Source organism: Nicotiana tomentosiformis, chromosome 2 (assembly GCF_000390325.3).
Source record: "Nicotiana tomentosiformis chromosome 2, ASM39032v3, whole genome shotgun sequence".
NCBI classification, from domain to species: Eukaryota; Viridiplantae; Streptophyta; class Magnoliopsida; order Solanales; family Solanaceae; genus Nicotiana; species Nicotiana tomentosiformis.
Window position 1 is genome coordinate 129,900,752 of NC_090813.1, and position 17,620 is coordinate 129,918,371.

Sequence of the window (17,620 nt, forward strand, 5' to 3'; positions counted from 1 at the left end):
GACCGAATGCGGTCGGAATTATTTATACTTTTATTTATTTATTTTTTCAAATTATCGACCGACTGCGGTCGGAAATATAAAATATAAATTAATTTTTGTTTTACAAAACCGACCGAAGGCGGTCGGTAACTAAAATAATATTTAAATAAAAATAATTATTTCCGACCGACGGCGATCGGAAATTTCAATTCCTGCAGATTTGAAATTGAAATTTTCGACCGAAGTCGGTTGAAAATAAGAATTTCTGGGTTTTCTTTTATTAAACTTCCGACCGAATGCGGTTGGTTTTCTGGGTAAAAACCAGGCATAAAATTCCTGCTTTTAAGTTACACTACCTACCAATCACAACTAATATTCATCCTATAATGGCAGCATTACACTGCTGCCAGTCAACAACAATTAACCAACAACAACAATTAATCAACAACAACGTCAACCATAATAACTATACAAATGTTCAATAACAAAATAATATCAACAATACAATCAACATTCAAAACTATTTCCAACAAAATATTCACAAGTTCAAAAATGTGTTTAGCAATACACACCAGTCAATGAGTGTTTTGTATTGTATCATGTTCATCTTCACTACTAGAAGCTTCCTCGTTGACATGGTTCGAAGAATCACGACGAGAAGTATTAGCATTTGGGGAAGGCCCACGAGACCGGAGAATGGGAAAAGCACCACTAGCAAGAAGATTGGTCAGCTGACCTTGAAGGAGATTAAATTGTTGGTCCCTCTTTTCTAACTGAACTTGAAGAGTATCAAATTGTTCATCTCTCTTTTGTTCTCTAGCTTTTGTCTGTTCAACCTCTGCTGTCAGCTTTGCGATCTTCTTCTCCATAGACGAGAGTGTCAACCTATAAATTATCTCGCCTTGAGCAAAAGTCCTTATACCTTGCAATCCAGCCCTGTAGTACCGAAATGATCTCTCTGGAAGGCCGTATGCTATCCCCTTTTTAAGACCACCGACAACATCCAACCATATCTTTTGTGCTTCTTCATCGGAAACGGATGGTCGCTCGCCTTGCTCATTCGGTGGCAAGCTTTGAGTGTACTCCTCCACATTAATCTTGTAACGACCCTTTATTTAGAAGGTAGAAAATTATTAACTATATAGTATTATAAACATTAATTTCAAGTTATGAAACTTACATATATAGTCTCCCCCCGATCCTCGATCCATCTACTTGGATCTGTCGGTGTCTTCTTTTTTCGGATGTGAGTCTCCATGAAGAACTTATCATGAGTCATCTTCCTTCCATATTTTTTTTCCTACAAAAAACATGTTAACTAAATTAAAATATATGTGCGCGCGTGTGTTTGACCATTTTGACCAATAATACCAACCGATTTCGGTCGGTAACTTATTTTAAAATAAAATGTGATTTGTTTAACTGATATATATATATATATATATATATATATATATATATATATATATCGGTCAAAAAATATATAATTATATCATAAATAATTATTTATTATAAAAACAAAATAATTTACGTAGGGCGGAAAAAAATAAATTAAGAAATCCAACCGACATCGGTCGGTATCATATATTTTTTTAATTAAATATTATTTTTTAATATATTATGCAAGTTTGACCAGTCTTTGGTCAAAGATTGACCCATTTCCGACCGAAGGCGGTCGGAAAATGTATAATTATATCATAAATAATTATTTATTATAAAAAAAATAATTTATGTAGGGCGGAAAAAATTAAATTAAGAAATCCTAATAACGACCGATATCGATTGATAACTTATTTAAAAACAAAATGTGTAGTGCTATAAGATAGTGTTATATTAAAACATAAGTAGTAGTAATAACAATATTATATATATATATATATATATATATATATATATATATATATATATATTCAGACCGACATCGGTTAGAAATTGAAAAAAATTAAATTAAAATATTCGAACGACATTGGTTGGTATCATATATTTCTTTTAATTAAACATTGTATTTTAATATATTACGGAAATTTGATCGGTCTTTGGTCAAAGATTGACCCTTTTCCGACAGCGATCGGAAAATTTAATATTTTTTTGTGGGACCAAAAAAACCTCGGTCGGTATTCATTTTTATAATTAATTATTTAATTATTTAGACGATTTTTCTTTGTTTCAGACCGCTTTCGATTACTATTTCGTTCAGACCAAAATCGGTCGATATTCCTCAGACGAAATGTGCCAGTTTTCTAGTAGTGAACCTATAGCAGACACTTCGGACTTCATCTCAGTGACCCATCCCTGCCTCATTAACATTTTAAAAAAATTGAATGTAGACCCGCCCCGTTTAAGCATCGCCCTACGTACCCTGCCCGCCATTCCTAGCGGTACTGGATAAATCAAGTTCAATCAAACATATGGCATTACTAACACGTACGAGTAAACAAAATCTTAAATATAAGGAAAAAAGATGCCCATTAATTACTAGTACTCCATCTTCACTACAAAGAGAAGGCCAAAATGTAACCAAAAGAAACCAACTACAGACATGTTATAGCAAGTTCAAGGTTTGGGGATCTTTTCAACCTGTAAAACATAACAAGGACGTCCACGTCCACGTCCATAGCCTTGAATCAACTTGAAGCGACAAGTTTCACCATTGGCGGCTATCTTGTTTTGTGTTCGGAAGGCAGCCCATCCTCCTTTTATGAGAACCCTTGGGCCGATATGCTCTATATTCACTTTCCACTTCTTCCCTTCTCCATTAATCAATGTTATTTTCTTCATGTTAATTATGCCAGTCCATCTTGCGAAGGTCATTGGGATAGTCTAAACATAATCATCAAATCAGTGGAAGTAAAGGCATAACATCTAGTACTAGTACCATTTTTTGTTCCTTTTCTCTTTTTTAAGTTTCATTTCTTTATAAGGGGGAGGACTGCGAAAATAATGTAATAAAAGACAGAGTTGTTCGACCTTACCACAAAAAGCGAGTGTGTCTTTCTTACAGCCATTTCATAGTATGGATTTTTATTTTTCAAGTTCACCACACTGTATCTAAGTGTTTTTCGACCATTTCCTTTACTTCCACTGTGAGCTTCCTCCTCTGCAACACCTGTCTTTCTAACCTGAGTTTAGTTTTTACAACATTCTCATGCATTTATATATAGATCAATCAATAAATCAAATCCAACTGCGTCTCAAAGTGCCTTTCAATACCTAACTAGTTGAATGGGTTATTTGAATTCTTCATATCCATTTTGCTATATATATATATATATATATATATATATATATATATATATATATATATATATATATACATATATATATATATACATTAATTTGTTTTCTTATGGCAAATTTTATAAGGATCTCATGCTTATATAAGGTATTACACTTCCGACAATATACAAGTGTCTAGCTAGACTTGTAAGACTTTCAACTTATGCTTAACGTTAATTAGAACTTAAATCCAATTAGTCAATATGACCTATATATATGAGTCGTGTGTTTTCTTGTGGTCAGCTCGTAAATAAATCTGCATCTACAGACAAACTGAAAACAAATAAATATACCCCAAACGCACAAACAGATCAATATTACCTGCCGATTCTCTTGGCTCCCTTTTAACTTTCTTAGATTTTCTTGACAGTCCGATTCCCATGTCAAGTTCCTCTTCCGAGGAACTGCTGAGTTCCTCAAATAGATGTCTCCCGCAAAGGTTTTTACAACTTTTCTGGCCGTAGGGAAGTACATGGAACGTTGATTTATCAACTAGAAAAAAGAGCAAAATGTCCCCTAGCTCTAGTTTGTGATGCGCTACAAACTTTGGCCACTCTCCTGCACATATGAAGTAATAGGAATCCTCCCTCACTATCTTTGCTTCCCACGACATCCCTGCTGCTATGTCCGTTTTCAGTAAGCAAGTCTTGGCCAACTTCTTCTTGTTTTCTTTGATAAAAACAGGCGGCATTATCTGACAAATAAATCATCGAGTTTAGTAAAACTTAGATTGGAGGAAAAAGTAGACCTCGACATAGTAGAAGAGAGAGAAAATAAAAAACTGGAAATTAATAATAGGCTTACTATTTTATCCATGAAACCTTCTCTAAATAATAACTTGCAAAACGATGGGTACTTGTCGGGATCCACAAGCATTTTGAGACTTGAGATTATAGTAAGAAACGGGGAGAATGGATCACAGGGAGAAGAGGGCGGAAATGACTAAAAATTTTGCTTTTCGAACAGGAAAAAAGGTAGCTACAAGTTGGATGTCATGGGAAATGGTGGGAGAAGAAATTGCTGCGCTAGTGCAATCTTATAAATGATGGCTCACTGCTATTATTAGTGCTTTGAACAATGGCACAATGCTACCATTTACTGCGGTCTGCACATTATTAATTACTAGGAGTACCAGTACTTTCCACTCTCATCAACAAAAACAAATAAATAAATGAAGTGCATAATTTGTCATGATAGTCATACTAATTGATGCATATTTTTAATAGATTTGAAAAAATAATTTGAAATGAGTGTCACGACCCAAAATTCAACTAGTGGTGATTACACCTAACCTCACCCGCTAGGTAAGCCAAATAACAACAATCCGATTCAAAAGAGATTTAACTGAGAAATTAAAGATAATATATCTAACTCTAATACACTCTCTAAGGACTGGTAGTAAAATCGAGATAGAGGTAAGGTCTGCGTATACACTACCGTCCCCAGACCCCACTTGTAGAATTTTACTGGGTCGTTGTTGTTGTTGGTATCAAATAAAATACATCATTTGTTTGAAATATACATGAACAAATTAATAATTCTAAAGCTACCGGGAACAAGAAGCATCTATGACCGGATCACATGTACATCTTTAATGCCAACATCAACATCTGAAGTCTGCACGCAAGGTGCATAAGTGTAGTATGAGTACAACCGACCGCATGTACTAAATAAGTAACAAACTAACCTTAGGTTGAAGTAGTGACGAGCTTGGACAACAGTCAGAGTCCAACATCAATAGTCAGAAAAACAACTCAGAACAATATAATTAAAACAATCCAAGTAATAACTCAAGATGATGCTCTCCTCGTTAAAATTCTGGAAAAATGGGCATGTTTTTCAAAGATGACAGTAAAACTCAATTCTTTTCACCAAATCACCAAAATATGAGTGAATTTGAAAATTATTATTTTTCCCAAAAACTTTCTTCCACAATAAGAAATTTCATTATCAAATGGCATGAGGAAAGTACATCTCTATGCCTACATGTCAATGTGCATGCCAATGCAATGCAACATAGTGATAAAATCATATGCGTGCTCTTTGACTAAAAATTTCACTCAGCACACTTAGTCATTCAGTCCTCCTAATCACTCAGTCCTCCCAATCACTCATTCCTCACAATCACTCATTCCTCACAGTCACTTATTTCTCACAGTCACTCAATCCTCTAAATGACTCGGCACTCGCACTCAGTATTTACATGCGCTCACTGTGGGTGAACAAACTCCGGAGGGAAGATCCAACCCAAGCGCTATAGTAAGCCAATCATAGAATGAATCAATAAAACATGTTGCGGCGTGCAACCCTATCCCATAAATATCCTCACAATCAGGCCCTCGGCCTCACTCGGTCATCAATCTCTCGAGCTAAAACAATGTCATGAAAATTAGCCCAAAAATAATGATATAATGTATAAATGAATAGCAACAGAGACTGAGATATGATATGAAATTAATGAACATGACTGAGTATGTAATTACAATTTAAACATATAACCCAACAACATAAATGATCTCAGTGGGTCCCAATAATACCAGCATATGCCTAAGCATGATTTCCAACACGAGTCACAGCTCAATTTCTCTAACACATAGCACATACATGGAAAAATAACAAATCGTTTGACTACACACTTCCACGGAATCAATTGAGTCATAATTTCTACGGTGCACGCCCATACGCCCGTCACCTAACATGTGCGTCACCTCCACACCAATCACATAACACGTATATTCAGGGGTTCATACCCTCAGTTCCAAGTTTAGAAGTGTTACTTACCTCGAACAAGCCGAATCTAATACCAAGCAAGCTAAACAATGCTCCATAAATTCTATTCTGCGCGTATCAACCTCCGAACTGCTCAAAACTAGCCAAAAGCGACTCAATTACATCTATTAAGGCCTAAGGAAACACTTTCAAAAGTCAACGTGGGGCCCACATCTCGGAATCTGAAAAAAGTTACAAAATCTGAACATCCATTCAACCAAGTCCAACTATACCAAATTTATCAAATTCCAATCACAATTCGACTTTAAAATCCTTAATTTAAAGTCTAAAAGATTTCTGCCATTTTCAACCCAAAATACCAATTTAATGATAAAAACGATAATATATTCATGCAATTTAATCAAAACCGAGTTTAGAACACATACCCCAGTCCATATGGTAAAAATTGCCTCAAAAATTGCTTCAATCCGAGCTAAATAGCTCCAAATATGTTAAAACGGCCGAAACCCCCAAAATTTGATATTTTAATGTGCTGCTAGGGGTCTCTCTTGGCGATCGTGGTCCACAACATCGCGATCGTGATTCAAAAAAATTTCTGTTCAATTTTTACCCTTCGTGATCACGAAAATCCCTTTGCGATCGCGATGAACAAATTCCAACAAGTTTGCCTAACTCTTTGAGACAACCTCTAGTATAATAGTCATAATTTTTTGTAGAGAACTCCAAATGATAAATGGTTTAATTTTCTGAAAACTAGACATCAAGGGATACAACTTTCACTTTAGGATCATCTCCAAATCCATTATAAGATTGCAAGATATAAGCTTCCAAAGTCAGCCCTGTGTAATAGAAATTTCTTCTTCATGAAGGAGAATCTGTCTCCGCGAACGCAATTCACAAGCCCATTTTTTTCATTTTGCTTTTCGCGAACGCGATCCAATGCCGTGATCGCGATGCACATTGTTGTAGCGAAAAACCAGCAATTAAAAATGGCCTAGAAATGGTCTGAAATCACCTCGAAACTCATCCGAGCCACTCGAGACCCCGTCCGAATATACCAACAAGTCTCAAAACACAATACAGACTTATAGCCTGTTTGGCTAAGCTTCTTTTGAGGCAAAAATACTTATTTTTTTGTCAAAAGTGTTTTTTCTTTTTAAAAAAAATTAAGGTGTTTGGCCAAGCTTTTGAAAGGAAAAAAAAGGTGCTTTTGAGGAGAAGTAGAAGTAGAAAAAAATAGCTTATCTCCAAAAGCACTTTTTTGAAAAGCACTTTTAAGAAAAATACATTTAGAAGCAGATTTTTAAAGATTGGCCAAACACTAATTGATGCTCAGAAGTGCTTTTCAAATTAATTAGCCAAATACAAAATTGCTTCTCACCAAAAGTACTTTTGAGAAAAGCACTTCTCAAAATAAGCTGAGTTTTGCAGCTTGGCCAAACGGGCTATTACTCGAGGCCAGAAATCACACATAACAACATCAAAACGACGAATCACATCACAATTCAAACTTGGCAAATTTTTGATCTTTCGATTTTCAAAACTTGTGCTGAACCATATCAATTCAATTCGGAATGAACTCAAATTTTGCATACAAGAAGCTATTGAAATTTTCGGAACCACAATCCGAACCCGATATCATCAAAGTCAACTCTCGGTCAAACTTATGAACATTCCAAACCTTCAAATTTTTAACTTTCGCCAATTAGTGCCGAAATCTTCTAAAAATATCCAAATGCAAATTCGGGCATACGCATGAGTCCAAAATTACCATCTGGACCTAACAGAATCATCAAAGCTCCGATCCAAGCTCGAATACTAAAAAGTTAAAATTGGTCAACTTTTCCAACTTAAAACCTAAATCATAAAATTCATTCTTCCAAACAAATTATGTAACACCCGAAAACCTAAACTGACGTTTCACACACGTCATAATATATCATATGAAGCTACTCAAGACTTCAAATAGTTGAACGAAATGCAAATGCTCAAAACGACCGGTTGAGTCGTTACATATGGGTATAACAGGAAACAAGAAATTATCTTCTCTTGATATACTAAAAGTGATAAGTAAAAGTGAAAATCTAATTTTAAAGTATTGAACAAGTAAAAGTGAACGAAGGAAATAATTAATAAAAAATGGATAACTTGTAGAGGAATACTATGTACGTAGTTCGGGAGATCCTTCTTTAGATTTGTATGTTTTTCATGTATATATACAAGTTGAAAAAAGATATGGTTCGAATTTAGAATAATAATCCGAATTTTTATGGATGTGATTGGACGGATGGAATCCCTGCTCGAATTCAAGTTTCGGAGACAATTATATCTCTCGTAGGAATTGTTTCCTCCTTCCGGGGGGTTTTAAATGTCAAAGCGAATCTGAATTAGTTTAATATTTCAAAACCAAATGATTATATTTAAAAACAAATATCATATTTTATGCTAACATTTAATCAATTTAACTTTTATTAATGAAAATAAAATCAGCCAATCACCATATTGAAAAGTCCGCAGCTCAAATTATTCTACTTGGAAGTAGAAGTGACATAAACCGTGTATAGTAAGGACTAGATGACGTACCTGTGCGATGCACAGTCCAATTGTTGCCTTTTTTTTTTTTTTTTTTTTTTCCTTTTAATATTTTTTTGGTGTATTGCTAATTACACACTTTATTCGTCTTCAGGGAAAGAAAAAAATATAGGTATTTGCATAATAATGTATAGAACCACATTACCTGTATTATTTTTTAAAATTTTTTGCGTTGTGTGTATTTTAATTTTTCTTAAATCGTATTACTATACCAATCACTTTGTAATACTTGTTGAAGTCTGACACTTTATTTTACAAAGATTATACAATACTTCAAGTGCAATGTAGAGTATTTCTACAAAGGTTCTACATATTTTTATTTTAAAAAAATAATTTTGCACCACCAAACTTAAAATTGATTATAAAAAATTGATTGAAAATTCAATTGAAAAATAAGTCACGATGTATTTTCTCATTGTTTAAATTGAATATATATAATTTTACTCTCTTAGTATTTTCAATTGTGTTAATGTATTATTTTTTCTTTTTATATTAATAAAAATTTGAATAATAAAACATATTCATTTTATTTCCAAATAGTTGACGAAAAAGATTTTTTTTGTTCTTTGAAAAATTAATTGTAATTTTTAATTATTCGGATTTTTTTACCAGAAAATTTGTATGTTATTCTAGTTTAATGACATATCTGAATAATTTATTAAAAATAAATTTATTTTTTCAACCACTCTAAATACTAATCAAAATGACCTTAAATTGAAGCATTGCAGTATTTTTCTAGTTTCATTTGATATGACTGAGATACTCTAGGGTGTAATACAACTTTCTTTACCATAATTATTTGTTGAGCTTTTTAAAAAATTATTAATTTTATATTTATGTATTTTGAAATTTATATAATGTTGAATTATTTATTGAACACAGAGGAAGTACCCAACTAAATTTAATCATAGAGGAAAAAGTATAATCATGCAGAATGATGCTTCTTATGATGCCTAATACATAATAAAGAAAACAATTCCCCAAATTAGTTATCTTAATCTTTTGTTTAGATTATTCTCAAATAATGTTTTATAGAGGGAATCATTATTATACAATTTGAAAAATATTCAATATTCTATAATAAAAAAGGAACTTGACTATATTTTATTCTTAAATATTTTTTTTCCTAATTTTATAAAGTATTCCAATTAAAATTTCTATTTAATGAGAACTTGTATAAAATTATATCAATTGATACTAATATAAGAACACCTTAATAAATATTTACATAATTTATTGCCACTTTTTTTTATAAAAAAAATGCTCTTTACCTAAAATAGTCAATAAATAAAACAAATGAAATAATATTTCTTAAGGAGACATTAGAATTGTTATATATAAATATATGTAACCATTGTATGTTTTTAATCAAATAAATGTTGAATTATCAAATTACCCAACTGATAATATTTTTAGTTAAAAGTACTAAATGGAAAAAACAAATTAGACGGTGAAGGTATGAAGTAGTCTCCTTTCAAACAAATTGAAAAGTAACATTAATTAAGTAGTGCATTTGAAGAAGATAGTCCAAGTTGAATGGGAAGTGGGGTCCATTGAAAAATAGTTTGGGCAACGTTACTTTTGCATTCTTGAAGAATTAATTCAAATAATCTCAAATAATCGTTCACCCTATCAATTAAATTAAAAATAGTCGATGAATATGTAATATATGTATAATTTATGTATTATATATATAAAATTATGTATAATTTATGTATACGACTAGAAAAGATAAACAATTAATATTGGCTATTTTTTCCGTCAATAGAAACCCACAATCAAGCTTTTGAGCCTGTTATACAATGTAGTTATATTTTTGAAATGACCATGATGCCCTTAGTCGACCTCCTCTTTTCTCTTCTATATATCTCTTCTATATAATAAAAAAAAAAGGAAAAGGAAAAGGAAAAGGTAAAGGACAACAATGAGTACAATATCTTTTTCCTATCCTTTCTCAGATTTTCTGTAAGGGAAATTACAATTTATCAATCTTTTCCAATACGTTGTCATTCCCTTGAGTTGGGTAGCAGTCAATGTCATTGGAGTCTGTTTTCTTTGGTTGCGTGGGCGCTGAACGATCACTGAGCCACATAGCAAAAGTTATTTTGGTACGCTGACTAATTTATATCACACGAGAGATAAAATAAAATAATCTCATATTTGATGGGATAAGATAAAATATTTTGGATTAAGTTTAAAATTAAATTTATACCTTATTTGATTGGCGGTATAAATTTATTCCAGAATAAATTTGTACCTCCAACTAAATAAGTATAAATTTTATCCTACCACTTATCGCACCTTATACCTCATACCAAACGACCGTAAAAGCATATCCAAAATATATTGATCTTGGTTCTTGTTAGTCAGTATTTTAATCAAGTCAGTGTTTCTGTATAACAAGCTAATATCATTTGATTGCACCGCTTCTGTTAAGATACTCACACACCAAAGTTAAAAATATTACTGTATTTATGGCCAAACTTACTTATGTGTAGTCATTTGGACATTATTTTGAGTGAAGTTTAAAGAAAAAAAGAACAAAAAAGGTATTTGAAGTTGAAGCTTAAAAGATGTGTTTGAAAGTTTTAATTGTATTTGGTTATAAATTTCTCTTACAAATTTTTTTGACTGAACCGTCACTCATTTAACTTGAATTACTCTTTAAACAAAATTTTCAATTTAAAGTTCATTATTTAAAAATAATAAAATTACATTGTTCAAATGCTTTCTCACTGCTAGCTGCTAATTGGGCAGTACTCATGAGAGCCAACATACTATTCACGTTACTGGGTTCCCAATGTTTAATCATGACTGTACCAAAAGAAAAAGTTGTGTACTGTTGCATGTTGCCAATAATCCTTTTCTTTCTTTACTATACACTACTGTATGACTTATATTTCCCATGTACTGAGAATAGTTTTGATATAATCTGCATTTCTGAATGGGTGGGTATTTTGCTCATTACTTTTTTCCCATATATATAAAAGTTAAGTTGATTCATTTTTAGCATCAATTCAGATTATTGATATAAATTGGAAGCACATTTTTTTTTGAGCTAGTTTTTTATGAGAAGAAAAGGAGTATGTTTGTTTGGTTGATTCTATTGGCATAATTAATTCTAACATAATATACCAAAAATATAATTTTCTTTGTTTAGTATAGTATATGTAATATTAGAAGAAAATGTCTATCATATATTTTTCTAAGATAAATATATACTAGGAGTAATACTTAAAGAAAATAGTACTCTCTTTGTGTGTACATGAAGTTTTTTTAAAAAATTATTTTGTGCAAAAATAAGTGATTTTAATTTTAATTTCTAATTTAACAGTTAACAGGTTTATAAACTCTTTATATACTCCCTCCGTTTCAAATTACATGAGTTACTTTTCTTTTTAGTTTGTTCCAAAATAAATGATATATTTTTAAATTTGAAAATAATTCAACATTAAACTCTTTATTTTACCCTTAATGAGAAACTTTTATAAGCACACAAATATTATGGCCCCACAAAACTTTAACCCCTTACGTTTTTAAGATCATAAGTTTCAAAAAAAAAATTCTTTTTTGATAAACTCCGTGCCGACTCAAACTAACTTGTCTAAATTAACAGGGAGGGAGTACTTGTTATGATAAATTGTCTTGGCTATGTATTGGTGTGAAAATATAGAGTCAAAGAAGGTAGATATACACGCATTTTTAGCTGTAGATAGTACAGCTATATTGTGATATGAGCTATGACCAGGAAGAATATGAAATTGAAAATTTGACCCACTTTTCACAAAGGGTATAATTGGCATAAAAGTCGAAATTTTCTGGCAAAATAACCACTGTCCTTTTATATGGAAAAAGGAATAAGGCAGATATCAGTGAGGGACATATGACACGGACCGTTTTATGAGGCTTCGTGCCTGACTACTAATTTTGCTTCGGTCCTAATTAATAAATAAGCATAATGTCGTGCTTGAACCAAGACAATAACACAAACTCAAATGTTGGAAGATAATAAAAGATACACAAAGATTTGAAGGCCAAGGCCAATTTTTGGGTTTACTTCATATAGAAAAGAAGAAAATACAAGTGTATGAGATATGCCCTCTAACAAGGCATATACATGTCTATCTATATATACAATAAATATCCACAGGCAGTCTCGTCCAGCTGTAGTGCACTGCTTTATGCTGGTATCATGTGATCTCAATGAATATATTGGCAGCCCATGTGCCAATGGTCCTGTCCAGCTACTGTGCCCCAGTTCTTGCTGGCAGATAGTTACTTCCATGATTGCCCAGACAGGTTGTGGTCCTACCCAGATGTGCAGCACATGCCTTTGCTGGCAGTGAGTTGCTTCCATGATTGTCCTGGCAGGCTGTGGTCCTGCCTAGTTGTGCTGCATGTGACTTTGCTGGCAAAGTGTGGCCTCCATGAGGGCCCGGACAACCTGTGAAATTATTGCCTCCATGCGCAAAGACCTTCTGGTCTTTGGCAGCCAAGTTTGGCTCGACTTGCAGCCCTTTAGGCGACAAATTGGTCGGAATATATGCGGGGTTGTACACTCTCCCCCACTTGAAATGGCGACGACCGCGACACCATAAAGTTTCAAGTAATTATGAACTTCATCTTTGGACGGCCATAGCGCGTCATATTTTTCCCACGATGCCTCATCTGGTGGTCGCCCCTTCTAACGGATAAGAAATTGGGCGCTTGCATTGCCCCAACCTACTCCTTGTATCACTCGATGGTTTATAATGGTCTCGACTTCCTTGTCGACGATCGAAGGGGTTACGAAAATATTTGGTCGGCTGGATTGCCACCGCCCCATATCACACTTGTCTCCACAAGGCGCCTTTGACGGACTGACAGGCCCCGACTCAAGCAGCTCTTCGGGTTGCTTCGTTGAATCCTCCAACTCTGGAGGTGCCATGTACGGACCCATGGCCTGTGGCTTCGCCCACGGTATGAAGTCCTTATTCTCCTTAAGGACTTGCTGTTCATATGGAGTCAAGGCTTCGTCCACCTTGACCTCCTTAGTCTCTGTCCCGACTGCCAAAATCGTTGCTCCTTCATCCTTGAAGCCTTTTACGATTTGCATCGCGGACAACTAACTAACAACTTACGGACCCACACTGTCGGTACCACACATGGACCCTTCAGGTCATAAATATAGATCTGGTTGAGAAATGGGCAGATGAAGGCCTTCACTTCATCCCAATAGTCCAGCCCTAGTACCAGATCAAACACATCTAGGGATGAGACAAAGAAACTCGCATTTTCCTGCCAAGCTCCTAAGTTTAGCTGCACAGTGTGGGGAGCTTCTTTCACATTGGTGGGTTTGGCGTTTACCTTCTTCAGCACGGAATTGCTAGGACCAAACGCAAGGCCAAGTGACTTAGCCTTTTCTTCGGACATAAAGTCGTGTGTCGCGCCGGTATCCACCATGATACGGATAGACTGTCCGTTCAATATTGCATCCACGAACAGGGATCTCGGCTCCCTCGATCGGGGCTCCTTGCCAATCACATCGTTGCCTAACGAGTGAACCAGTTTGGCAATGTCATGCTTCCCTTGGGCAGCTGGCTTCAAAGTAGGCTTTTTGGCTACCACTGCGCCCAGTATCATGTTGCCAAGATGAGCTATGCCCGACTGTTGTTGATCTGCTTCTTCGGGTTGTTCGTTAGCTTGGACTCTCCCTTTTGCTAGCCTCCACTCGGCCACAATTAAGGAACCAAGTTTCTTCAAAGAAGGACAATCCTTGTAGCTGTCACACCCCCTTTTCTACCTGCAAAGGTAATATTGTGTGGATTAAAGGGTTTTTCCAATTAAAGTGACAAAATTGAGTAGGGATTATTTTATTTACAGAGTCGCCACTTGAAATTGATTTTTATTGGTGTTCCAAGTCACCTTTTATTTGAATCCCTAATCAAAGGAAGATTTGACTCTATTATTATTGATCTGCGAAAACAAAGTCCGGATAAGGAATTCTGTTAACCGGGGAGAAGGTGTAAGGCATTCCCCGAATCCGTGGTTCTAGCACGGTCACTTTTATTGACTAAAATTTGGCTTGAATTATTTTTGGATAAAGTGTGTATTATTTGCCTTAAGTTACTATTGTCTAGTACCGCTTAATAATTAATAATTTTGGCCTAGGAGCGTGCAAGCACACAAGGTCCTTATTTGATTATATGTATTAAAACAAAGAACGTGTCGGTACACATGGTTTAAATACAATTAATATTGAAGAGTCAAGGAGCGGGAATGCATACATGACTACTTTATTAAATAATAATAATAATAATAATAATAATAATAACGACCAAGGACCGTGTATGAACACATGGTCTACATCTCAAACGTGCCTAAAATTACCTATCGCTTAAATTAATTAAAAAGCGCTTCTTTTTTATATTTATTACTTGTTCGACTGAAAAAAAATAATATTATTATTAAAAATAATTTTCATTAATGCAAAACTTTAAACCCGGGTAAACTTATGTTAAACTTTTATGGTATTGGGCCACTTATTTTATTTAAGAAAAGACAATTTATTGATTTTAAAGAAAATGCCCATCTTACTTTCTATTGTCATTGGGCCTACAAATTTCAGCTTATTTGGCCCATGTTGCTTAAGAGCCTCGATGACCGAGACAACACGAAATAACAAGTATTCTTCTAAGCCCAAATTGCTTCTTACATTGATGTCCAAACTAAAAATTATTTTTTTTCATAAAAGAAACTTACATGCTAATTATTATCTTTTATCTTCTTAACCAACTTATTTCTTAAAGACTAACATAATATTTCTACTCATCTACATCAACATGGCACTAATCAAACTACACTCATTAACAACATAAAAATCATGACTAAATATAAAAACTACAAAAAACGGTAATACTTCAATGCTAAAGAGAAGAACTATATTAAGTATAACATTATGTTGACTATAATTTAAAGCATCAAAATATTTGAAGTTAGAAGTCTTTCTTAGATAATTATACATGAACCATGAAAGTAACTCACGAAAAAAGAGCCCAAACTAAACAAACATGGTTAAAAGTGGGGTCTTTATCTTTTCCTTAAACTAAGTAATCTTAACAGAATGCAATTTCAATCACATATATAAAGAAGAAAACGATAATTTAACTAATCTTTAACAGATTTACATAATGATAATACTAATATAACATTCATCTTGAAACAAAAATCAGATCCAATATGTTCCATCAACCAAACCGGGATCAAATCCTTCTTATTATCATCAAGAATCTGCAATATAAGAATTTGAAAGTTACCTGGTTTGTAGAATAATAAAATACAGCAGTGCAGCAATAAAAAACTCAGCAGCAAATATAGTAGAAACAGCAGCAACTCAAGTGTTAAGACAACCCAGAAAACTCAACAAAAATACTTGAAACTGGTAGCTATCAACTTCACAAATTTCCTAAGGGATCTTTCTATTTTTCTCAAGGTTTTTTGCACTCAAATAAACCTCACAAAATACTGAAATTTCAGCTTGTTGTATGTATTAAGCTGCTGATTTTTCTCAAAGATATATGTCTTTTTGCAACTCTCCAAGATGTGTTTAAGTATAAGATAGAGTGTCCCCCTTTTCAGTGAGTAAGGAACTCTCCATTCTAAGTGTAATACCGTCCCTTTTATAGGAGAAAAGCAGCCCTTTCAATAGGCAAATAAAGTTAGATTTTTGGACAGACTTTGTGTGCTAAACACTGTTCAAGGTCTGTCCTAAAGGTGAAAGGACAACCTGAAAATCTGCTGTGTCAGAAGCAAGGAGAAAAAATGTCCTTTCAGCCACCCTACTAGTAAAAGTAAGCTACTATTACCCTATTTTGTGATAAAATAAACTAAACTTCAGATTTTAAACATCAACAACAAACTACTTGCTCAACACAAATTAAACTTGGACAACTATGAACTGACAAAGCATAGACGAGACTAAAAACGTAATTGAACTAAGTATTAAAACCAACTTGATGGGAATGAATTGGATTTGTGCAAACTAATTACTAAACAAATAACTAAATTCACAAACTAATTCTCAAAACAGAACGAGCATCGTTAATAATCGAACAACAACTAACAACAACTAAATAATCGACTAACTAAGTGAACGATTTAACTAATACACTAAAGATCATGTTTAAATCAATAACGAATCTAACAAACCACTAAACTAAATAGAGATAGCTAATTCAATAACAAGAATTAGTTAACAAGAAATAACCAAAACAGAAAAAAAAAAAAATATATAAAAAAAATCAGAAACTAATCTACTAAATAAAAAAAAATCAGAAATTAATTAAAGAAATGACGATTATACCTAACAAGTATGCTTGAAGCCGAAAAATAGCTAAAATGGGGGTTCAGGGCATTTTGGCAGTGGTGAGGCGGCGGAGCCGTGGCGGCGACGGGGATTTTGGGGGTGAAATGGGTAGGAAAAGATAGGTCTCGTGGAGCTCTATCCATTCATGTATGTGTTGTAGGGTGGTGTTGGCCGGAGCTTCAAGAATTTGGACCAAAAAGTGGCGGCTAAAGTTTCTTAGATCTAAAATTCAAGGAGTTTGAGGGTTTTTTGAAGGAATTGGTTTGGAGATATGGGAAGAGGAGGTTGTGGAGATTATATGGTGTTAATTTGGAGGTGTTTGGAGGTGGTCCACCGCCGGTGGATGATTTCCGGCGGCGGCGGCGGTGGAGAGAAGAGAGAGAAGAGAGAGAGAGAGAGAAGAGAGAAAGAGTTATGGGTGAAATGAGAGAATTTTTTATATTTTTGAGGCTTTAAATACCTCTTGAGAGATCAAATATGGACCATTAGATCAATGGGTGATCAATGGGTGAGATTTGATCTTGGGTCACTTAATGAAACGACGTAGTTTTGAGGCAAAACTACGTCGTTTCGGACCCTTTCAAAGGCAGCCCCTTATCTTGCACTTTTGGCCACTTTATCTTTCAAATTTGGCCCAATTTCTTTCTTAATCCTACTTATTAAACTAAATTTACACAAATAAATAAATTAATTAAGTAA

At 33.9% G+C, this 17,620-nt stretch overlaps 1 protein-coding gene and 1 long non-coding RNA gene across 2 annotated transcripts; both read right to left on the reverse strand.

Moving 5' to 3' along the window:
- Window positions 1-399: 399 nt before the first annotated feature.
- On the reverse strand, window positions 400-4,292 carry LOC104113624 (B3 domain-containing protein At5g18090-like). Its single transcript, XM_009623844.4, has 6 exons — window positions 4,060-4,292; window positions 3,577-3,949; window positions 2,952-3,085; window positions 2,557-2,799; window positions 1,160-1,279; window positions 400-1,088 (listed from the first exon to the last, which is right to left on the reverse strand). The coding sequence occupies exons 1-6, from the start codon at window positions 4,129-4,131 to the stop codon at window positions 555-557; spliced, it is 1,476 nt and encodes a 491-aa protein (XP_009622139.3). The 5' UTR covers window positions 4,132-4,292; the 3' UTR covers window positions 400-554.
- Window positions 4,293-15,475: 11,183 nt separating this feature from the next.
- LOC138905375 (uncharacterized) lies at window positions 15,476-17,346 on the reverse strand. Its single transcript, XR_011413542.1, has 2 exons — window positions 16,919-17,346; window positions 15,476-15,846 (listed from the first exon to the last, which is right to left on the reverse strand). It is a non-coding gene; the product is annotated as an uncharacterized lncRNA (long non-coding RNA).
- Window positions 17,347-17,620: the final 274 nt, after the last annotated feature.